The sequence below is a fragment of the Cladophialophora immunda genome (assembly GCF_000835495.1).
Source record: "Cladophialophora immunda strain CBS 83496 unplaced genomic scaffold supercont1.2, whole genome shotgun sequence".
NCBI classification, from domain to species: Eukaryota; Fungi; Ascomycota; class Eurotiomycetes; order Chaetothyriales; family Herpotrichiellaceae; genus Cladophialophora; species Cladophialophora immunda.
Window position 1 is genome coordinate 3,161,718 of NW_015622542.1, and position 20,688 is coordinate 3,182,405.

At 53.9% G+C, this 20,688-nt stretch overlaps 8 protein-coding genes across 8 annotated transcripts; 4 read left to right on the forward strand and 4 right to left on the reverse strand.

The window, feature by feature from the left end:
• PV07_03392 (uncharacterized protein) lies at nucleotides 1-1,176 on the forward strand. The gene is made up of 2 exons (XM_016390114.1): nucleotides 1-137; nucleotides 234-1,176. Exons 1-2 carry the CDS (start codon nucleotides 111-113, stop codon nucleotides 918-920), a joined length of 714 nt encoding a protein of 237 aa, XP_016252016.1. The 5' UTR covers nucleotides 1-110; the 3' UTR covers nucleotides 921-1,176.
• A 1,336-nt stretch (nucleotides 1,177-2,512) lies between these two features.
• PV07_03393 (uncharacterized protein) lies at nucleotides 2,513-3,530 on the reverse strand. The gene has a single exon (XM_016390115.1). The coding sequence runs from the start codon at nucleotides 3,405-3,407 to the stop codon at nucleotides 2,916-2,918; it is 492 nt and encodes a 163-aa protein (XP_016252017.1). The 5' UTR covers nucleotides 3,408-3,530; the 3' UTR covers nucleotides 2,513-2,915.
• A 54-nt stretch (nucleotides 3,531-3,584) lies between these two features.
• PV07_03394 (uncharacterized protein) lies at nucleotides 3,585-5,950 on the reverse strand. The gene is made up of 2 exons (XM_016390116.1): nucleotides 4,201-5,950; nucleotides 3,585-4,143 (listed from the first exon to the last, which is right to left on the reverse strand). The coding sequence occupies exons 1-2, from the start codon at nucleotides 5,647-5,649 to the stop codon at nucleotides 4,039-4,041; spliced, it is 1,554 nt and encodes a 517-aa protein (XP_016252018.1). The 5' UTR covers nucleotides 5,650-5,950; the 3' UTR covers nucleotides 3,585-4,038.
• Nucleotides 5,951-6,319: 369 nt separating this feature from the next.
• On the forward strand, nucleotides 6,320-8,327 carry PV07_03395 (uncharacterized protein). Its single transcript, XM_016390117.1, has 3 exons — nucleotides 6,320-6,533; nucleotides 6,617-7,096; nucleotides 7,147-8,327. Exons 1-3 carry the CDS (start codon nucleotides 6,362-6,364, stop codon nucleotides 8,037-8,039), a joined length of 1,545 nt encoding a protein of 514 aa, XP_016252019.1. The 5' UTR covers nucleotides 6,320-6,361; the 3' UTR covers nucleotides 8,040-8,327.
• On the forward strand, nucleotides 8,316-10,609 carry PV07_03396 (uncharacterized protein). Its single transcript, XM_016390118.1, has 2 exons — nucleotides 8,316-8,463; nucleotides 8,521-10,609. The coding sequence occupies exons 1-2, from the start codon at nucleotides 8,388-8,390 to the stop codon at nucleotides 10,017-10,019; spliced, it is 1,575 nt and encodes a 524-aa protein (XP_016252020.1). The 5' UTR covers nucleotides 8,316-8,387; the 3' UTR covers nucleotides 10,020-10,609.
• On the reverse strand, nucleotides 10,148-13,083 carry PV07_03397 (uncharacterized protein). Its single transcript, XM_016390119.1, has 2 exons — nucleotides 11,789-13,083; nucleotides 10,148-11,657 (listed from the first exon to the last, which is right to left on the reverse strand). Exons 1-2 carry the CDS (start codon nucleotides 13,027-13,029, stop codon nucleotides 10,439-10,441), a joined length of 2,460 nt encoding a protein of 819 aa, XP_016252021.1. The 5' UTR covers nucleotides 13,030-13,083; the 3' UTR covers nucleotides 10,148-10,438.
• Nucleotides 13,084-13,973: 890 nt separating this feature from the next.
• PV07_03398 (uncharacterized protein) lies at nucleotides 13,974-17,285 on the reverse strand (the record flags this gene model as incomplete). Its single annotated transcript, XM_016390120.1, has 2 exons — nucleotides 13,974-15,754; nucleotides 15,863-17,285. 2 exons carry the CDS (start codon nucleotides 17,283-17,285, stop codon nucleotides 13,974-13,976), a joined length of 3,204 nt encoding a protein of 1,067 aa, XP_016252022.1.
• A 1,252-nt stretch (nucleotides 17,286-18,537) lies between these two features.
• PV07_03399 (uncharacterized protein) lies at nucleotides 18,538-20,669 on the forward strand. The gene is made up of 2 exons (XM_016390121.1): nucleotides 18,538-20,126; nucleotides 20,172-20,669. Exons 1-2 carry the CDS (start codon nucleotides 18,983-18,985, stop codon nucleotides 20,630-20,632), a joined length of 1,605 nt encoding a protein of 534 aa, XP_016252023.1. The 5' UTR covers nucleotides 18,538-18,982; the 3' UTR covers nucleotides 20,633-20,669.
• The last annotated feature ends 19 nt before the right edge of the window (nucleotides 20,670-20,688 follow it).

Genomic DNA, 20,688 nt, shown 5'->3' on the forward strand with positions numbered 1-20,688 from the left:
CTCGTTCTCCCGTCCTCACCTCTCGACAAAGTCGTTCACAGACTCGCTTCAGGTCCTTTACACCTGTTCCAGTCCTCGGTTGTAAAGAAAGTCACTCTATGTGATTCCAAATGCATGGAGAGCTTGGGAACAAGCTCGTAAGTTTTGGTCTCCCCTCTCTTTGGCTTGGACCAACCTTCACCTCCCCGGGTTTCCCGCTCGAGGCCACGGGCTCAGCTAACCATCTCCTACAGGTCCAACACGCGAAACGCACCCTCACCCTCCCGGCCCTCCCCCCTTACCAGACAGAACTCGTGCGCTCCGTGGTGCGCGAAGTGCGCGACCTCGACCGCGACGTGACGCGGATTCTGGAACCTTTCACCACCACCTCGTACGACGAGGATGGGAACGCTTCGTCGCAGAACACGTTCAATCCGGCCGACCACCCCGCCACGGCGTGCGCGCTTCTAGTCGACCACCTGAGCATGAGGAGGGACAAGCGATGTCTCCTTGCGTACCACCGCGCGCGGGCCGAGAAGTTGGAGGGCATGGTGTGGGAGGGACAGGACTTGGAAGTCGGGCTGGGTAATGAAGTAGGCGGTGGTGGCGCCAACAGCAATGCCGCCCAAAGCACCACCGTCCGCGAAGACACTGCTGCCGCACCAGGGACGCATAACTCGCTCTCCCCGGAGGAATCGTCGTATTTCCACGCCTACGGCGACTTCCTCTCGCAGTACAAGGGCCAGTGGACGGACATCGACCTGACCGGCTCGCTCGAACCACCCCGCGACCTCTTCATCGATGTCAGGGTGTTGAAGGACGCGGGGGAGATCCAGACCGAGTACGGGGCTATCAACTTGACCAAGAACTCGCAGTTTTTTGTCAGGAAGGGAGACGTGGAGAGGCTGATCCAGGGCGGATTCTTGAAAAGACTGAGTTGAGGCACACCGTGTCGAGAAGAAGGGTGCTCTAAGACGAGGGATAGTCATGAGAGCCTCCACGGTAGACGGCGCCATGAGACCGATGCCACGAGAAATGACTATAGGGCCAATGTGCAATGCACGCTCATGAGATGAAGTTTGACTTGTGCTATGGTACTCCACACTTGTGGCTGAATTTTCTGCTAACGCTGTCGCCTTTGCATTAAAGGACCGGCGATCCCGGTTCCTCCCTCTGATACCTCACCGGAAATTGCAGCTCCATGATCTTTCTCAAACTTACACAAATCTGACCGTCGCCAATGATTGTCACCATCGTTATTGTGAAGTGCTAACATGATGGGAAAGGTTGCAGTCTCGCCCTTGCTGTGGCTCTTGCCCTTGCTCTCAGAACAAGCCCCCCGCCCAAGAAGCAATACCAAGACCAGCTGCCAACATCATCACAAATTCCCATTCCATCGCACCAACAGCCGCCGCTGCAGCGTTGTGTGTGGGCGAAGTTGTCGGCGCGGTGGTGTTGGTCCCATTCGCGCTCCCCCCGCTCGAGCTGGAGGTCATTTGTGTGAAATTGCCGCAGTTCAACCTCGTTCCGTTCGCATTGTGCACCACCACACTCCGATTTCCGAAGAAAGCCACATTGCTAGGGTCGGTGCTCACGTACAGATCGAGGTACATGGCCTGGAAGGTGCCTACGGCTTGAGAGTCGTCGGAGGTGGAAGAGGTGAGTTGGGAGATGCTGCCATGCTTGCCGGAAAGGTCGCCTGGCTGGCAGGTCCATGGAGCAGTGGGATCGCAGGCGGGGTCGTCCTGACGGCCGAAGGGCGAGAGGTGACCGCCCGTGGCAGTGCAGTTTCCTGACGCAGGCACGGGGTATTCGTGGATATGGTATTCTGCGTGGAAGAGTTAGCCGTCTTGGATTCAGTGACGCTCACGCTTGTCCAGGCAGGAAGGATATGGCGAGTGTGAGTAGAGCCTGCGAGAACTCACTGAACGGGCCCTGCGTGATATCTGGGAAGTTGAAGAAGTTGACGTTGAAGTTGACACCGGTGCCATTATCATTGGAGACTCCGGTGATCTGGCCTTGAACCGGTTTATCGGCCTGCAAAATCGCTTGGAAAGTGGCACGGGAGGGGTTGTTTTGAGTGATCGGAGCGTCGGTGCTGTTGCTCGTCTCTTGTGCAAGGATGGGGAGGACGAGGACGAGGATGGGGAAGAGCATGCTGAAGAGGTACATCGTGCAGGATCGCACGAGCTGAGAATAGTGGATAAGAAGTGACTGTAGTTCTAGGAAATCTCGATATGAGCCAAGCAACAGGACTACCGAAGCCTTCGAAGTGCAAGTGTTGGTCGAGAGGGACGTGGTGCGAGTGGGAGGATGAAGCAATGGGCAAATGATGGTGGCAAAAAGAAGAGGAGGACGAAGTCTTTAATTGTCTCGGGTCAAAGGACTTGGGTTGACACGGAGTGAGGTGAGAGCAGGACGAAGTGAAAAAGAGTCTTAACCCAGCAACCGGCAGGAATCTGGTCCGCAGGCAACTTCAAATACCAATGCCATTTGTCCCTCAGAAATGCCGGGTGCCATTCACTGTGGCAATCATGTCATACCTTTCGAATGTCTGGACGAATATCACCATTTGCTCACGAGCAATGCGGGAAAAGGGACATCTGCAGATTGACCGGAACATGCGAAGTGACAGATCAACCAGGTCTGTGGGAGATGCCGCTCTCAAGTCACACAACGCGGCCCGGCTGCCTGTGCACAACACCGATCATTCAAGCTGCGACTGGTAGGGACAGAGTGTGGGGGCGTGAATCCATGGTGCTTATATCGTTTGCCCATACGATGCTTGCTGGAACCAAAGTATAGACCTATTCAGAGGGCAGTTGGAGCAAAGCTCTACCATCTCTGCTGATTTCGTTCTCGCAGCGCAGGCACCATGCTGATCTTCCATCTATTCAACAACTCCCTTGCTGTACCCTCCGCCCATAGCTTGTTGTTCACATGGCCGTCCGCACCGCACACTTGAAGGGCCTTATCTGCGCCTTGCTCACATCCCACGCGCCTCCCTTGGTGTACGGATCATTCTCCAGAAAGTCCCTGACTTCTTGCTCGGTATTTGCCTTGATCAACATCGCACTGCCCGTCATGTCCGGAGCCTCTCCCTCAGCGGGCTGTTTTGAAAGTGTTGCGCCGCCAAAGACCACGATCCCGGCGTCGATCTTGGGTTTGAGGCCGTGGAGGTGCTGCGGGCGGACTGCCAGACGTTTTTCAAGAGCGTTGGCATGGTCGGGAATTATGACGAGCCATTCATTTGTAGGGGCCGTGGAGGAAGACATGGTTCTGACGGGCCTGATGATTCGTGGGATGGTCAATGGATTCCGGTGTAAGGCTCGAGTTGTCTGCGCGAAAGGTGCACAACACTGGGAAGGGGATATGTATACACTTTTCAGAGAGTGTAGCTGAGGGCGACCACAGAGCAATCTCGACATGAAGCTGAGAAATCGCGACTTTGGCTATGCGGAAGCAAGAGTTGATATGACCAAGCACCGTCCTGTGCGATACCGAGGACATTCGGGGGAATATCGCGGTCCAGTTTTGTATGTCGGTCGAACTCTTCTCCACATTGCAGGGCGCAGGGCGTGAGGCGGGGATGCGACATGTTGTTAGTCAATTGCCAGAAACGGGGGTCGCCAATCTGCGGGGAGCAGGAGGCTTCAGCCTTCTCGCTCGCTTTATTATCTATCTTTCTAACCACCTCTGCTGCTTCCGTTGTCTGCCTCGACTCATCACGCATCGGAAACCGCACCTTTCAAGCATCGCCCTGTCACACAGCTCTCCGGGGCCCCAACCCCGACGTGCAGCTTCATCTCGCTTCATTTCCCCAGCTCCTTCCTCCTCAATCGTCAGCTCCTTTCCAACAGTGCGCGAAAACATTCACCCATCTTGGAGCTCAGCCTACGAAAATTCTTAGGAGACCTGCTACACGCCTCGACGCCCACATGATTGACTCTAGCCGTTCACGATCGTCTTTCCCCTCTTTTGGACAACGCCATGCTGGATATCCATGTGTCTTCCTGTACAGTCAGGTATTAACGTCCCCGGTCGGACCCGACAATCCATCTATAGCATCGCTCTAGGCTGGTCTTTGGCCAGAAGAGCAGCTGCAACCTTCCTTCGTTGTATCTTCCCAGTGGCTGTCTTGGGTATCTCTTTCAAGATCCAAACCTGGTATCTCAGTCAGCGGGGCTCTAGGGTGCAGCTGTCAGATAGGAATGCACATACCCTGCTCGGCTTTTTGAACTTGGCCGTCTTGCTGGCAACGTAATCCGTGATGCCCTTCTCAGTAACCTTCTTCCCGGGCTTAGGGACAAGTGCCACTCCGATTTCCTGACCGTATAGTTCTGAAGGTATGCCAAAAGTGACACCTTCCGCCACGTCTGGGTTGGCAGAAATCACATGGTCTAGCTCAATCGGGCTGATCTTTTCACCCCCTCTGTTGATCAGCTCTTTGATCCTGCCTGTGATGAAGACATAGCCATCTTCGTCTTTCTTGCCCTGATCGCCAGTGCGGAAGAATCCCCCTTTAGTGAATGCTTCTTGGGTTGCCTTCTCGTTGTTGATGTAGCCTTTTGTGACGTTCTCGCCCTTTATACAGATTTCACCTTCCTGGCCTTGGGGCACTTCGTCGCCTTGCTCGTCAAGAATCTTGACTTCAACTCCCTGGCCGATTCCCACACTGCCGGGCTTTCGCTTTCCGCGATGCGGCAACTCGTTGGAGCACATCTGGTGGGCTGCCTCCGTCATGGCATAGGCTTCGAGCACTGGCGCTCGATATGTCCGTTCAAGCTCCCTAAAAGTTTTCGGGGACAATGCAGATGAGCATGAGCGGATGAACCTGATCTTGGGCATTGGATTTGGGGGAGGGCTCTTCAGCAAAATCTGATGAATCGTCGGCACGGCCGTGTACCAATTCGCTTTGTGCTGTATAAAGTCGACCCAGAAAGATCGTGCTGAGAAGTGGTCGGGAACAATGGCAGATCCACCAGCACCCAGGGGAGCTAGAAACCCAGCTAGAAGACCATGGACGTGGAATAGAGGCATAACCAACATCGTCCGATCTTGAGCCGTAAGTTCGTAAGTGTTTTGAATGTTCTGCATTGTTCTTGTCAGGTTGCGATGCGTCAACGGGACAGCTTTCGGGCGGCCGGTGGTCCCGCTGGTATGCAGCACCAGCGCGACATCCTCTGGCTGAGCCTGAGCGACAGGTTGAGATTGCCTCTGTGCCAGTTTGCCCTGCTCTTTCACGTCCAGTATCAACTTCGTTCCATCCACGTAACATTCCGCAATGGCAGCATGATATTTCCTGGCAGCCTTGACTGCAGGTCCGTCCCTAGCATATGCTCCACGAGGCAATATGATCGCCGCCGAAGATAGATCTTCGATGTAGAACTCAAACTCGCTTTGCTTGTAGGTAGGGTTCAGAGGGGCGGCAATTGCTCGCTGGAAGGCGGTTGCAAGAAAAGAAACGATGAACTCGTAGCTGTTGGGCAAGGCTATTGAGACGGCGTCGGCATGTCGTATGCCCAGCTGAGCCAGTTGCTTCTGAAAGACCAAGATATCCTGCGCCAGTTGCTTGAAAGAGACAGTCAAAGCATTGGGTTTGGTCGGCACGATGACTGCTGTGGCTGAAGACGTCTGGGGAAAGGAGGTGGAAAGGATGGCTGCGACCATGGCTGGGCGGGCTGCGGCAAAGACTGAAGGAGAGAATAATTGAAAGAAACAAGACCGAGATAGAGTCTAGAAACAACAATATGGGTATCTCAATAGAAAAGACCAATCTCCTCCTATTCGAGTTGTATCAAAATGTCAAAGGCAGCAGAAAAAAAGAAGTCTGAGATGGAAAAATGACGTGATGCGATGCGACGTCTACAGATAAGGAGACCAGCCTGACACATTTCGCGGGCTCCATCTCGATATTAGTATCTCACCGGACGCGATGGAAAAGGCGTGTGGGCCAAACCGCCCTGATTTTATATCGGGTGACACGATAAGTCCATGGAAATGGTAGCGGGAGCTTTGAATTCAGCTTGGAGAAATTGTAGTCATCCGAATAGGACACGACACGAAAATCCCTAGATGCGCCCGAGGTCAAGCGATTGGTGAATCGACGACCCCTGGCAAGCAGCTTCCGATGCAAACAGGGCTACCCAGGCCCATATTTTAGGGGCGCCGGGGTTACCAATAGGTGCCAGCGGCGCCTAAGGAGGGGGCCTTTTTTGCTTGCTAAGTCGCTTCCCTTCCCCCGAGAACTGCCCGTCGGTGTCTCCATCACGAGACCGCACTGTTAGACTTCCCGCCCTAGTCACTTTCCAGTTCACTGCTCCTCCTCTCACATCAACCCCCCGTCTGAGCAAAAGCACAGCGCAAAAGCACATGTGAGAACATGTCGAACAATGCTGCGACACCCACGCGGGGAGGCCTGTCGCTCTATGCGAACCTTCTCGACCCGAATAATGCTGGTCCTGGCACTATCTCCAGTGCGCCGGTCTCCTACAAGCCGGCCGAAAGCTCTCCCGAACAGGATGAGGCTGTCAAGAGACAGCAAGCACTCGCTGGTACATTTCTTCGTCGTAAGGGCCTAGAGGTTTGCTGAATGGATCTGCTCACGTTTCGCGCCACGCTCTCGAGTGATTTACAGCCTCCCTGAGATTCCAGCCTACCAAGAGACCCCAGATCGCTGCTCAAAGAGCAAAAGCAAAAGCCATCGCCAGTAAATTCGCCCTCCCACCAACTGCCAGTCCTACAGCCCCCACAGTCGAAGGCGGCGCCCGGAGTCCTGCCACAGAAACTTCTGTACCTCAACCTCCTGCACCCAAGACCACCATTGCGGACTGGACAGCCACGGCGTCCGATGACGATGATGTGAATAATTTCTACACCGGGAAGCGTCAACGCGGAGGCCGGAAGAAACGCAAGAAGAACAAGGCAGCGGCCGAAGTGACTCAAAACTGGGATGACATCTACGACCCGAGCAGACCAAACAACTATGAAGAATATAAACACAGTGAGGAGAAGATCCGCGAGGTCAGGGAGTGGAAGGACCTTCTTTACAGACATCGCATGAGGCAGAGGAGTTATAGTGAATCGGAAGATGACGACTACCGTCGTCCCATGAACAGTATGGAGAGGCAACTTGTGTTGGCTTGGGACTTGCTGATTTGTTGGCAGAACAATTTGCACCGCCTCCCATGTCCTTTGCCCCTCCACCCAATCTCAATGACGAAAGCCCTCCTCCACCGCCACCCCCTGCTGATATTCCAGATGATGCAACTGGTGAGGACGCATACTTGAGACGCTTGCGCATGAGTCAGGGCCAGCAAAGTCAGCCGGCTGTTCCATCGCCCCCGGCAGAAATCCCACCGTCGGCTCAGATCACGAGGGCACCAGTACGGTATAACTTACCCGCAGCACCGGAAGATATCCAAGCATCCGAACCAGGCCTGGAAGATGATCTTGCAGCACCCGGGGCTGGTGAGAATGAAAATGGTGACGCCGATGAAGCACGATCCAAACGTCCTGGTCAAGTGGGATTTGCTGAACGGCTAATGGCGAAATATGGTTGGAGCAAGGGTCAAGGCCTTGGAGCTCACGGCACTGGGATCATCAACCCCTTATACGCCAAGGCTGACAAACGGAAGAAGAAGTCCGACGCAGAAGGTGGTGGCTTCGCCGCACCAGCAGGGACTGGTAAGATTCTTGGTGGTAACAAATCCAAGACTGCTCGTGCGGAGGAAGAAGGCAAGTTCGGGGCAATGTCTGAGGTGATTCGGCTCGAGGGCATGTTGAACGGCCTAGATCTTGACGACGAGCTCACGCAGGGAGAGGGCGGGCTTATGCAAGAAATTGGAGAGGAATGTGGAGACAAGTACGGCAGTGTCGAGAGAGTCTACATCCACCGGCCAGAAAATGAAGAGGACGAAGCATTGGTGTTTGTACAGTTCGTGAGCCAGCTCAGCGCTTTGCGGGCAGTCAATGCGTTGGAAGGGAGGATCTTCAACGGCAATCCCATCAAGGCGAGATTCTGGCCCAAGGAGAAATTCGACAAAGCCGAATATGTCTGAGGACACAGGGTCCATGTACTGCAGGGGATGGTTGTCTGTGATGGGATACCGACTCAAGCCACTGGGTAGCCTCTGGACGCAGGGCCATTGACCATGTTTGATAGCGAATCTGCGAGGCGTAGCCGCAGTACGGAGCCAAGGCTGATGTGTAGGTAGCATTGATTGGTCTGAGCATTGGACATAGAGCCAGACGCGGTCAGGGGCCACGGGGGCGCGAAGAGCCAATTGCATCATCGCTGAATTGGTCCCTGCCTGCCTGTAAACCACCCCTACAATCAGAAACCAGTTCAGGTTCAATGATATTCCTTCCTCATCTTCTCCCCCCAAGATCGCTCAACTCTGCTCAAGATGTCTGGACGCGATGCGATAAATCAAGCATTTGCTAACAACTCACAATTACGGAAGAGAATCTTTGACGCCATTGGTAAGGAGACGGCAAAGACCACTCCAACGAAGGTGTATAGGTACTGACTGGCCGCAGACGCAACTCCCCAGTACGCACCCCTTTTCGAGGATATTGCTTCTTATCACCTCAATTCCCATCCTCTGAACGGGTCTGCACACGACGAACCGGCCTCCAAGAAACGCAAACTCCCGGACGGCTCCTCGCTCCCAGTCGCCGTCGCGGCGCAGAAGGGTGGTCAGCCGCGCGAGGTGATCTTCGAGGCGAGAGATGTCTCGTTCTCGCTGCCGCAACGCAAAAAATTACATCTGGGCATCGCGCAATATGGGACCGGGATCAACAACGCCGGGACAAAATTTGCCATCTACACCAGGAACCCTGCCACCAACGAAGTCGACATGGAGGTGCCCCTGGACCAAGTCGCCTACGCGCTGAGACTGCCCATACCGGAGAAAGCCGCGAAACAGTACAATTTTGTCCTGCTCCTGAAGTCGGAATCAAGCAACAGCAACAACACTGAAGCGATCATCTGGGCCGTCAACGATGGCCCGCTCAAGTCGTGCCACATTCCCAGCCCTGACCTTGCCAAAATCGCGCCGGGCCCCAACGACATCCTCGAGAACGTGCTCGACCATCTGCTTCAGAAGAGCGGGAAAGGCCTCACGTTGCCGACCGCCGAGGAGTTCTCCAGCGCCAAACCCGAATCCCACCGGAAAGGCGACAAGGCATATCACGTCAAAGCCTTCCGCGGCAGCAAGGACGGATACCTCTTCTTTCTGAGCAACGGCATTTTCTTTGGGTTCAAGAAACCGCTCTCCTTCTTTGCGTTCGAAGACGTCGAAAGCATTTCTTACACGTCCGTGCTGCAGAGGACATTCAACTTGAACATCGTCTATCGAGCCAGCTCGGCGGATGGAGCTGATGGCGATGGCATTCAGGAGGTTGAGTTTTCGATGTTAGACCAGGCGGATTTCCCAGGCATTGACGCCTACGTCAAGCGGCATGGTTTGCAGGATGCCAGTCTCGCGGAGTCGCGGCGTGCGAAGAAGCTCAACGCAACGGCGCTCAGCAAGGGTGCGGCGGTGCAGAACGGCGACGGAGGCAATGCGGAAGGTGACGGAGATGGCCGGACCGAATTGGAGAAGGCCCAACAACAGATTGAAGAGGAAGAGGATGAGGAAGAGGAGGACTACGATCCGGGCAGCGAAGGGGAGAGTGAAGGCAGTGGCGCCTCGGACGAATCGGACGACGACTATGATCGCGAGTACGAGCGGGAGAGGAAGAAGATGAAGGGCCGGGACTTGGTGAAGGAAGAATTGGGCAGCGAGGCCGAGGACGTGAGTGTTACAGAGGAAGAGGATGAAGAGGATGAAGGGGAAGAAGAAGGTGACGAAGAAGGTGATGAAGAGGAGGAAGTACACGGCGATGAAGACGACCACTATGACGAGCAAGACGCATCCTACCAAGTCCCCAGCCACGATAAGCATACCGCAGTGTCAGGGGCTGGAGAGGCTCATGGGGCCGACTGGGGGTATGAAGCGGGCATGCCCGACCCTGACGACGAGGATCAACTGTGATGATGATAACGAGGGTGTTTGTCCGCCGTTTCTATGAGCCCGGCCTGGTGGTCAAGAGATGAACATGTCACGCCAGTTGCACGTTGAATGCATACCCCAGACGGAGTCCCGAGTACAGCTACCTATATCTATGCCCGTGTATCATTATGTACTATACAAAAGTTCCCATTCAACGCGGATTTGCGGTCTCAGGGGAGAGAGAGGAATTGAGTGAATCCAGCTACACCGAGTCGAGGTGAGAGTCCTGCCCGACCAATTCTATCCATCCATTCGCCCCTCAACACCCGGAGCTTATCGCCTGTTCGTACACGTGGCAAAGGAAGAGAAGAAAAGGCCAACATGTGAAAACAAGACGTACGGAACAAAGGTTCTCCTAAACCGAAGACAAAGGAGCGCCCCCATCGAAATCAATGCGACGATCACCACATTCCGACCTGGCGCAGCCTGGTCCGAAGCACCAGTGCCAGCGTCGCCTGCAGTCCCACAGCGAGTGCGAGGACGAGACACACCGTGCGCACCCTCCACGGATGCACCCAGCCGACGTTCCCCTCGAGGGCGCTTGCGGCGAAGAGCACGAAGTTGAAACAGCCGTGGAACAGCGCCGAGTCGCGCAGGATCAGCCACGCGCTCATCGAGTTGGTGGCCGCGTGTTCGAGGTGGCGGTGGTCGCGGATGAGCAGGTTGACTCCGATCAGCGCAGCTGTCATCGCGTGCCCGGGGATACCCAGCACCACCCTCTCGACGGCCGTCAGGAGCGTGAACATGGCGTCTTCCCTGCCCTCCTTCAAGGTGGTATCATCATCACCGCTGCTGACTTTGCGGCGGCGGGCTGCAGCGTACAAGAAGGCAATGTTTTCCACCGTGGCGAAGCCCAGCGCGGCTGAGACAGCAACGGCGACATAGTCACGCTCAGTCTTGATGCTTCCTCTGCCGTGCGATGATCGCTGTGCAAGGCCAACCATGGCTGTGATTATGATGTACTTGATCCACTCCTCCACTAGGCCCGCAACCACGAAGGAGAAGAGCAGCATGAAAACCCAATACGCATGGCGACGGGACATTTCGCGACGTCGTTTACGGTGAGCTTCGTCTTTGATGTCATGTTCAGCTTTCATTGTCTCGGCGAGGTACAATGTTGCATTGGCATGGCCGTTGAAGCAGAGCAAAGCGAGCAGGTAGGCGAGAACGGATTGCACGAGCATAGTGACGGTCATGCCCACAGTGCCAGTGAGGATATAAGTCCGGATGAGGATACTCAGGTCTGTTCGTTGTTGGTGGTCACGGCAACTCTCAAGAGAGTAGAGGAAGATGGTGGGTGAACATGTCAGGAGCAGCCCGACGAGGATGGGAAGTTTCACACGTGCGGCGGCGACTGAATCGGGTAGCCATGGAGGCAGATGGGACTCTTGTGAATGCCGTAGGACGGGCGTATTCTTGGTAGAGCCCTCTCTGCTGTGAGATTCTGGTGTGGTTGGGCGCTTTCGGTTGGTCCGTATGGTCGTATCAAGCATGGTAAGCTTGGTTAATATTGAGTTGAATGGCGAGGCATAGTTGAGTGTAATGTCTGGAGGCACGCTTTCCGGATATTTATCGAGGAGAGGCGGACCACAGATTAGGTTTGCAAAAGCACGAAGCGACCTACCCTTTCGCTATGTATTGATTTGAACAGCAGGCTCCTTGCACCCATGTTCGTCGTAATCGTGATCGTGATCGTATTCGTGTGCCACCAGCCGCGTGATCCACATTGTGATGGGTTGTGGATCCGTTACACATCAGCCATGCCGCCAGAATGCTGAGCGATCAACCTTCGTGCCGACGCGATGAGATCCATGGTCAAAGCGTCGGCTGTTTGACTCAGTGTCTTTCCCGATATCTCTTCGACCAGAAGCCGCCCGAAGTCTCGCGCCCACCAGACACGGCGGCCAAGTTTCTCGACCAGCGAACCCCAGTACATCAATACCAGCAGTGCAACATGGTCATTGCACTTGATGGCACTGACATACTCCTCGCCGGCCATATTCAGCCATCCCAGGATGTAGCCCTGGTGGTCGTCATCGTGGCCGACGCACTTGGCAAAGCATTCTTCAAGGAGGCTTATCGCCTTCTTGCACGCTTCAAAATGGGCCACCTGCTGGACTCTATGCTCGTAGGATTCGCCCACAGTCGACGTGATCCTTCTCTCGTTGGCTGTGTTCAATGTCGACATGGCGAGCGCTATATCAGAATCGTACGGCGTCCGGGGCAGTGTTTCGAAAGGTGTAAGCTTTTGTACGTAGGAGTTCTGGGCCAAGTATTGCTCTGCGTTGTCCCCTAGAACGGTGCTACATCCGCGAACCAACTCGAAGTGAGTTAATGTGTTCTGCACCATGCTATCGTCACCCTGAGTGCCGCACGCCAACTCTGACGCGAACTGTGATGAGGCCAGGGCGAGTACCATGAGCATTAGTGAGAAGCAGAGGACAGTTTCGTAGCTTTCTGGGTTTGTCTCTTGGTGCTGAAGTTGACGGCGGAAGTTATTCAGGGCAATAGTCTGATACTCGACGGCCGCCTCGAGGTATTTGCCACGGCCAGGTCCTGAGGAGCAGCTGGCAGACTCGAAGGCGGAGAGGGCGAAGAGACCGGCGCACAGGAAATCGTGTTGCAGCGACCACCGCGGCACCGCAATCTGCCAGATATAGTCATCCCCCGCCACCTTGCTGTACATGCTCTTGTAAGTTTCCGTCGACCATCGATGCATGAGTTGAAGCTCCAGCAAGCGGCCCTCGTTAGGGAACAGCGGCTCCTCTAATTGCTGGAGGTCAGGACTGATCTCTGTGGAGACTGGCCGACAATGGCCGGATGGCAGATTTTGCGGCTGCTGTAGTCCTGAACCTGGGCTCGTGTACTCACATGTCGTTGCTCGGAGCTTGCAGCGGCCGCAGGGAGGCCCCGTCTCATCGCATTTTAAGTGACCAGCCTTGCAGGTTAGGCAGCCGCGGCGCGACTTTTGGTGTGACCGTCGTGGAGGCATCGGGGCCTTTGATTCTGGATGGCAAACGAACAGCAGGAACAAGCAATTACACAGACTGGTTGTGGACGAGGGAGATGTGAGAAACAAGGTGTATCTCTTGGAACGCGAAAACGAGGACACGAATACGATCGCGATTACGAGGTGGAGCAACTGCACCCAACGAATCATCACATCACATCGGCATACTCCTTCTCATTTTATGGAACTCCATGCGCTTGAACTCACACAGCTTGGGTATCAGTGCCATCAAAGCAACAGGGGTGACAATAAGTATATCATCGCTGCCAGCCTGCGCCGCAGTTTCCGCTGCGTGAACCACCCCAACATCCCCCACAAACAAATCCTTCTACTTCCAGTCGGCCCTCTGTCAACCATGCCTGCAGTTCTAGTATCTCGTCCTACAGCCCTGTCAAGTCTGCGCCTCAAGCTTCGACTGTCGAGGCTCGACCTCGAACGCTCATCTCAGCGTCCCCAGACCTTGACCGGACTCGGTCAGCAGTTCAGTCATCGAACATTAACAACTCGCCACGACAACCCCTCCGGCGCGAATGGAAAGGCTTCTCAGTCAAGTCAAAATCACCAGAATCCTTCCTACCCTTCCCTCAGCTTTGCGAACCTGGGTGCATCTCGCGCCGTCAAGATCACCGTAATCGCTTCTCTAATGGTCCTAGGGACGTTGGAGACAATCTTTTGGGCACAGACCTTGTGGCGGCACTTCGCCTCCAGATCCTCTTCTTCGGACACTTCTTCGTCCTCGAATCCGCGTTTGGAAAGCTCGGGAAGTTGATCGGTAAACACTAGCTCAGATGGGATCCGAGGGCATGTCGTTGTGCACCATCTCCTCACCATGTAAATTCAACATGACCAACTTTGGCAGAGGCATATCGTGGGCTCGAGGGCGGACTGTTCCCGGAGACGTTGATGGTCACGTCGAAATGTACAAACTATTCACCGGCGACTGAAACTTTGCCCTTCTTGGTATTGTTCTCGATCTTTTCTAGCAGCTCCATCACTCGGAATGGCTTGGGCAAAATGTCGTCAACACCTGCCTCGAAAGCGGCTTCGATCTGCTCAGCCCGGGCGTTTGCGGTGATGGCAATGATTTGGATGTGTCGCTTCAACTTTCCCTTTTGCTCGAGTTCCCGTATCCGCCGGGTACAGGTTAAGCCGTCCAGTACGGGCATCTCAACGTCCATCAATATGCAATCGATATCAACGTCCAGATTAGACGACGGAGTCTCGACTTTTTGGATGGGCCGATAGTCGTGCCAGGACCTCGTTCGAGGCAGAAAATCCAAAGCCTCAATTCCATGATTTGCGTTGTACACTGTGCACCCTCCCCTTTCAAGCTGTTTGGTGAGCACCTGCGCATTGATGATGTTGTCTTCGACAAGAAGCACAGAAGCGGGCCTCTTGGCTGGGGTGATTCTAGGAGATGCTCTAATTGGAATCTCCGCCTTGAACGTGGAAGAGGTACGCCGTGACATTGAGGACGGAGTTGAATGTTGGACGACGTGCACGTCATCGTTTGGAGCGACTGCTCGACGTGCTTGCACGTAGAACGCGAATGTGCTTCCTTTCCCCGGTTCGGTGATGACTCCAATCTCGCCTCCCATGTTTTCGGTAAGTTCGCGCGAGATGAAAAGCCCAAGGCCGGAGCCTCCATATTTAATATGCGTCTTCTTTGTCCCTTGATGAAATCTATGAAAGAGTCGGGCCATCTCTTCTTGTTCCAACCCCTTTCCTGTATCCGAGACCGAGAAAAGAAGGTTTACTGGTTCGCCGTCACCGCGTTGGGGAGACTGTGGAGGCAGACGCTTGGGTTTCTTCGTAGGAAACCAAACAATATTGTCTATGCGCGGGACGTGGCCAATAAACACTGATCTTCGAATGGTGATTTTGCGGACAGCCTCGAGTTTTGTGAATTTGATTGCATTCGTCAAGAGGTTGATGAATATCTGCGTCAGCCGGACAGGGTCCACAGATACCCAGTCCACTTTGTACTGTTCGAACGTGTCGTCTGCGACGCTCTCGATGGCGATAGAATGGGTGGCAAACTCTGCTCGAAACATTGTCAACGCTGACTCGACCACAACATGTGGTTGGGTCACCACCGGGGTAATCGAAAGCAGCTGAGAGTCCAACTTGGACAGTGTCAGGACATCGTCGACAATTCTCTTCTGGTGTGAAGCACAGAGCAATATCGTCTTTGCATATTCGACATTTTCCTTGAGCAGTTGTTGTGTCGCCTCTGGTGACTGATCTGAAGAGGTCCAGTCGACCAGAGACGCAGCAATTCCATCTGCAAGTTGGGTAATTGCTGAGAGAGGGTTTCTCATCTCATGAGACACGAAATCAATAAACGCTTCTTGTAACTTTCGAGCCTCGGTTGCTTCGAGAGCGAGACGGCTCTGAACTTCTTCTGTCCACTTGGTTTTGCTGATGTCGGTGATACAACAGACAATGCTTTTGACCTTTCCGTCTTCTAGAGCTGGGAAGGCATGTGCCATCAGCCAACAAGATTCTTCTTTCGGATATGGGTTTCCAGCAGTGGCAGGGGGTCGCCATGTCCGTTGCAAGCGGAATTCCTGACTGACATGCCTCAGTTCGTTGACAAGTTCGCGCCACATTCCCATCATACGTTCTTTCTCATCAGGGTGGAGAGGCTCAACGAAAGAGAATTCATATTTGTCTTCGACGGGGTGGCCAGTCATCTCGTAGTATTCTATACACATTTGTTAGCGTGTACCGCTGGCCGATGAAGCGAACAAAATGACCACTCCGATCCAGACTGAAATCCACAACGGGCTCGCCGAGAGGACGGGAAACTTACGTTTATTGGCCCAGATGATGTTTCCTGCTGGCGTAAGTCGAATCATTCCTACGGGGCTATGTTCAGCAATTTCTCTGATTTGCCGCTCGCTTTCTTGTAGCTGTAGGGTGAGCCGTTCGGCGCGCTCATGTGCCTCCTCGCGGTCGACAGCGAAGGCAATCGTCGCAGATGCCTGTCGGCACAAAGATTGGATGAACGCCTCATCTTCGATTTGATAATGTCTCCGTGGGTTGAGGCCAAAGACTACGACACCGAGCAGTCTGCTGCTGACAGAGACGGGCACGAGAGCCATGGAGATCGGAGTGTCACCGTAGCCACGCCAGTCAAATCCTTCCAGAAAGTTTTCAGGGAGTGTGTTGTCCAAATGATGAAGCACAATCGGCTTGTTTGTGGCTTTAAGCCGACGATAGTAGAATAGAAACCCGGTTGATCCTTCATAGATATCCACATATTTGGGGACCAGAGGATGTCCACCCGGTGGTAACCCCAGCGACTGTTGTAAAGTCAACTTGCAGGAGGCGGCGTCGTCTTCGGCGGAGTATGCGAAAGCCATAGGGAAGTCTTCTGGGTTCTCTCGTAGGGCTTGGAAAAGATGCTCCCAAACCGATCCATTCGGGTCGGCTGGTGGTGCGCTGATTGAGTAAAGCATTTTCGATCTCCTTTCTCTTACCTTTTCACTGGTAATCTCAGTCGCCCGATTGTAAAAGCCGTTCACTTTGCCCCGTTCATCAAGGATAGGCAGGAGGGTCCCGCTCCAAAAGGTTTCTTCAAGGCGGCCGTCAGGCTGTTGAGGGAACAATGTTACTTCCATGCTCTTCATGGTGCGACTACTATCTTGCATCGCTCTGAAAAAGCTTTCCAAGGTTGACCATGACTGTTCCCATATGTCCTTGAAGGGCATTCCTTGGATGCCCGAACGATTGTTAAGCCTCTGACATACATCGTTATATGCCGTCAGATTGAAGCAAGCAGAAAACGAGGGCCCCCAGTAGACGACAGCGGGGGAGTTATCGGCCAGCACAATACTGACAACGGTTCTCAGGGAAATAGGCCAGCTTTCGAGGGGCCCGAAATCGGTCGTATCCCAATCCACCCCGGTCAAGAACCAATGCACATTTTCATTTTGGGGGAGATGGCTAGTCCAGCATTTAGTGTCTGGTTCTGCTTTCAGTGAATGGCGCGATGGGCGATGCGCAAGCTCGGCCTTCTGGAGCGCAGGCTGAGGGGTGCGTGGTATCCATTGCCCGGTTGACTTGTCCAAAACCGCTTCGGAGAACTGGGGCTTCTCTGAGGAGCTCGAGCCAAGTCGAATCGACAACTGCTCTTTACCGTCTGCATCGACAAAGGACGATATGCCCAGCTGTTCTAGGGCCCACTGACGAGATTGTAAATTGGAATGAGGTAACGACTCTCCCGTGTCCATTCTCGGGAGGCACTTTCACCAAGCTTCGACATCATAAATAATCATGCTCTGGTCTGAAAGCAGGAGGCGCATTGGCCATCCCTCAAATGTTTCAGTGCTGAGCCTGGAGTAGACAAGCTCCAACAGAAGTCCCAATAAAGGTAAATGGTATTACTCCCCAGGGATAGAAAATAAGTGCCGTAGGAATAATTGATTGGCAAAAGCAAAAACAGGAGAGTGAGAGGCTCTCACCTTCAGGCGTTGCAGAGCGTCGAGGAAAAAATGGCCCGTGATCACACCAGGATAAGTTTTTGTTCTTTCGGGAAGTCTCGTTTCCTGCAACGGCACAGTGTAGAGACGAAGCAGTCGCCAATCTGGCAAAATGACCACTCCCACAGGCCAATTGGTCGTTGCAAAGGGCATCATCCCGCTCCATTATGGGGCTGTCGACGACATGGCGCCGCCTTGATGGCTCAACGAAGGGAGCCCTAAGCCATGATCGTCGCTTACGATACGGAGAAGGGAGAAGTCGAGTTTGCTTAGCTTCGAGTTGGAGCCCCTAGGGCTTGAAATAGCCCGTGCCACACTTTACTCGAATGCCATCCTTTTCCGCCCATACGAAAGACGTGCGAATTTTACAGTTCAACGCCAGGTTTGCATGGAGAATTTCGAGGCGGCACCAGCGCCGATGTTGAAAGGATTCCTTTGCACGCCGTCCAAATCGATCGCGAGATCTGTGTCCACATCGGCCCGTAAACTCTTCGCCAACGGAAAACAATTTGCTTAGCGCTACATCCAGGTCCACGGCATGTGCCATCTCATGTTTTATCATTCCACAGGATTGTAACGTCGGAAGTATAAATCGTGATAACCCTCCAGCAGCTACTTATAAGATAACTAGCGGCTTTGTTGGCAAAGATACTTGGATTTGGGACATCTTCAGGTCGGCGTGGGTAATGAAATTAGGTCTGGTTGTCTCGTATACCATATCGGCAAGGCTATGTTGGCTCGGTGCTTCGGATGCCTGCAGAATGGACTCTCCCACGAATTCGTGATGAGCGTTACGACACTCCCTTTAAGGTTACTCGGAAGTCTTAGGACAGGACAATAGGAACCCTGATCAGGTGGGTATAAGGTAGATGGGATATCTTATTATGAAATGGCGCCCAGCCTTGCGACAGAATCCGAAATGACCGCCACTTTTACCCGCCTATAAGCTCTTTACATATAAGCCACTCCACCAGCAACAGCCCACCAACTGCCAACCCCTCGTCTCGCCTAGGCGTCAAGAGAGATACTTGCAGAACTATAACCGTCACCCATAACTAGAGTAAGGTACTATATCGTCAGTTCCACTCTATCACACCCGTGGCCACCTGCTACCTCACAGTATGTGGGATAGTCGAGGCCGGGGATATGCTGACAGCCTGGGGGGCCATTCCTTCGAAAAGCCTTCGCAGCTATCCAAGTGTTGCACGGCACGCCTAAATGGCAATGCTGACATTTCTCAATGTGAACGGTCCTTTGTGCCTGGTAGAACTGCATCACTACAAACTTCCACATCCTCGAGCTGTCGAAGAGAGACCTGTTGACCACTTGCGCCTCTGAGCAGGGTGCCTGAGTTCCGAGTCAAGCTCACATCCACCATTCCTACCGAGTCACTAGTTACCATTCGCGCATTGCAACTCCGAACCTTCCATTCCTTGATTGTCAGGACCATGGCAGCTGGAAGTCGAGGGTCTGTGGCATACCACTCTGGCAATATCTTCACGGCAAGCAACCACGGAGACCGCGTCGAGGCATTCATAGTCTCAGCGAGTGGTGAATTTACAGCGGTGGGAACCAACGATGACATTCTAGACATCGCACGACGCGAGAAACTTCCGACGTTCGACCTGCGGTCGCGATTTGTGATGCCCGGTATTCACGATGCACATGTCCACATCCTTGTTGCAGGTCTCTCCCGTCTCTCGAATCTGAAGCCCGGGTTCGACGCAACCATGTCCAACATCACTGAAAGGCTCAAGTCGCCATCGTGCGCCTGTGAACACGCCCACGCATATGGCGACTGGATAGTGGGGGACCTCTACCGCATTGAGGATTTCGACCGAGAAGCGCTGGACCATGAATTTCCCGAGACACCAGTGCTTTTGAGAGGAGGAGCAGGCCACGCGATGTTCCTCAACACCGCGGCTTTAGAAAGGTCGGGTTACAGCCTCACCGAGCCCGATGCGCCACACAGCAAATATTTCCGTCGGCCAGATGGGACTCTGACCGGCGAACTGACGGAGCTGGCCATGACAAAGGCAGCACTGGCATTGCCAAAGCCGGAGATGGCACATATCAAACGCAGTATTCTCCATGCAATGAAGTTGCTGCACTCGGTAGGAGTGACGAGTTTTCAGGAAGCAGCGTCAAACACACTCATCCTCAGAGCACTAGGTGAGCTCGATGCCGCCAGCGAGTTGAAGATGGATGTGCAGACCCACATCGTGTATAAGCCAGAGCAGCTTGCTGAAGAAAGTCTCGAAACGTTGCACGAGACGCTTGACCGAGCAGGAAGTTTCAGGTCACAACATGTCCAGACCAATTTTGTCAAGTTCATGCTGGATGGTGTCCCCCTTCATCCGTACTACACGCATGCTGGCCTCACAGAGTCCGGAGAAATTGACGAGAGCAAGATACAAATCGAAGACCTGGCTGAGGCTGTTTCCAAACTGGACGCGAGAGGAATGACATGTAAGATCCACTGCACGGGATTTGGTAGTACACGTCGGGCCCTGGATGTGTACGAAGCCGTTAGGAAGACCAACAGTCATGGGCCCAGGCATGAAATCGCGCACTGCAGCGGAGTACATGACGGTATGGCACCGCCCGGTCCTGGTTAGAATGTGCTAATGTAGCCAGATGATTATCCGCGCTTCCAGCAGCTAAATGTCACCGCCGAGATGTCCCCGTCAATGTTCTTTGTTCATCCGCTCACAGCGATGTCGAATGGTCTGATGGACTGGAACTGGGGAAAGATGATCAGAAACGGAGCTCATCTGACCGTTGGAAGCGACTGGGCCTTCCAAGACCCGTCCATTCTACCTGCTTGTGCCCTCATCATGGACAGTATTGCTGCCGCCCTGCCGGCACCGGAATCTGCGGCGAATACAGCTGCCGAGACGATTTGCAGAATGCTGACCGCGGCGGGTGCAATGGCGACGGGCCGAGAGAACAAGGCTGGGACCATTGAGGTCGGGAAGAAAGCGAACTTCATCATGATCGACCGCGATCTGAGTAAGGGTGAATTTGAGGGGGCTCAGGTCTTGGGCACTTGGTTTGAAGGGGAGAGAGTGTTCGAGTCTTCTGAACAGGAGTCGTAATTAATATGGGCAACCTCCCTGGCGCCGCCAGCTCATGTTCTCACAGAATGGAAAAT

What these genes read in the sequence shown, in the direction of transcription:
- PV07_03392 (XM_016390114.1), top strand. Translation starts at nt 111, where the DNA reads ATGCATGGAGAGCTTGGGAACAAGCTC. An exon ending in GAGAGCTTGGGAACAAGCTC is followed by an intron (nt 138 to 233) that starts GTAAGTTTTGGT and finishes CATCTCCTACAG; the next exon opens with GTCCAACACGCGAAACGCAC.
- PV07_03393 (XM_016390115.1), bottom strand. Translation starts at nt 3,407, where the DNA reads ATGTCGAGATTGCTCTGTGGTCGCCCTCAGCTACACTCTCTGAAAAGT.
- PV07_03394 (XM_016390116.1), bottom strand. Translation starts at nt 5,649, where the DNA reads ATGGTCGCAGCCATCCTTTCCACCTCCTTTCCCCAGACGTCTTCAGCC. An exon ending in AGTTCAAAAAGCCGAGCAGG is followed by an intron (nt 4,144 to 4,200) that starts GTATGTGCATTC and finishes CTGAGATACCAG; the next exon opens with GTTTGGATCTTGAAAGAGAT.
- PV07_03395 (XM_016390117.1), top strand. Translation starts at nt 6,362, where the DNA reads ATGTCGAACAATGCTGCGACACCCACGCGGGGAGGCCTGTCGCTCTAT. An exon ending in GAGACAGCAAGCACTCGCTG is followed by an intron (nt 6,534 to 6,616) that starts GTACATTTCTTC and finishes AGTGATTTACAG; the next exon opens with CCTCCCTGAGATTCCAGCCT. An exon ending in CTACCGTCGTCCCATGAACA is followed by an intron (nt 7,097 to 7,146) that starts GTATGGAGAGGC and finishes ATTTGTTGGCAG; the next exon opens with AACAATTTGCACCGCCTCCC.
- PV07_03396 (XM_016390118.1), top strand. Translation starts at nt 8,388, where the DNA reads ATGTCTGGACGCGATGCGATAAATCAAGCATTTGCTAACAACTCACAA. An exon ending in GAGAATCTTTGACGCCATTG is followed by an intron (nt 8,464 to 8,520) that starts GTAAGGAGACGG and finishes GACTGGCCGCAG; the next exon opens with ACGCAACTCCCCAGTACGCA.
- PV07_03397 (XM_016390119.1), bottom strand. Translation starts at nt 13,029, where the DNA reads ATGCCTCCACGACGGTCACACCAAAAGTCGCGCCGCGGCTGCCTAACC. An exon ending in TCTGGCGGCATGGCTGATGT is followed by an intron (nt 11,658 to 11,788) that starts GTAACGGATCCA and finishes GCGAAAGGGTAG; the next exon opens with GTCGCTTCGTGCTTTTGCAA.
- PV07_03399 (XM_016390121.1), top strand. Translation starts at nt 18,983, where the DNA reads ATGGCAGCTGGAAGTCGAGGGTCTGTGGCATACCACTCTGGCAATATC. An exon ending in CTGCAGCGGAGTACATGACG is followed by an intron (nt 20,127 to 20,171) that starts GTATGGCACCGC and finishes TAATGTAGCCAG; the next exon opens with ATGATTATCCGCGCTTCCAG.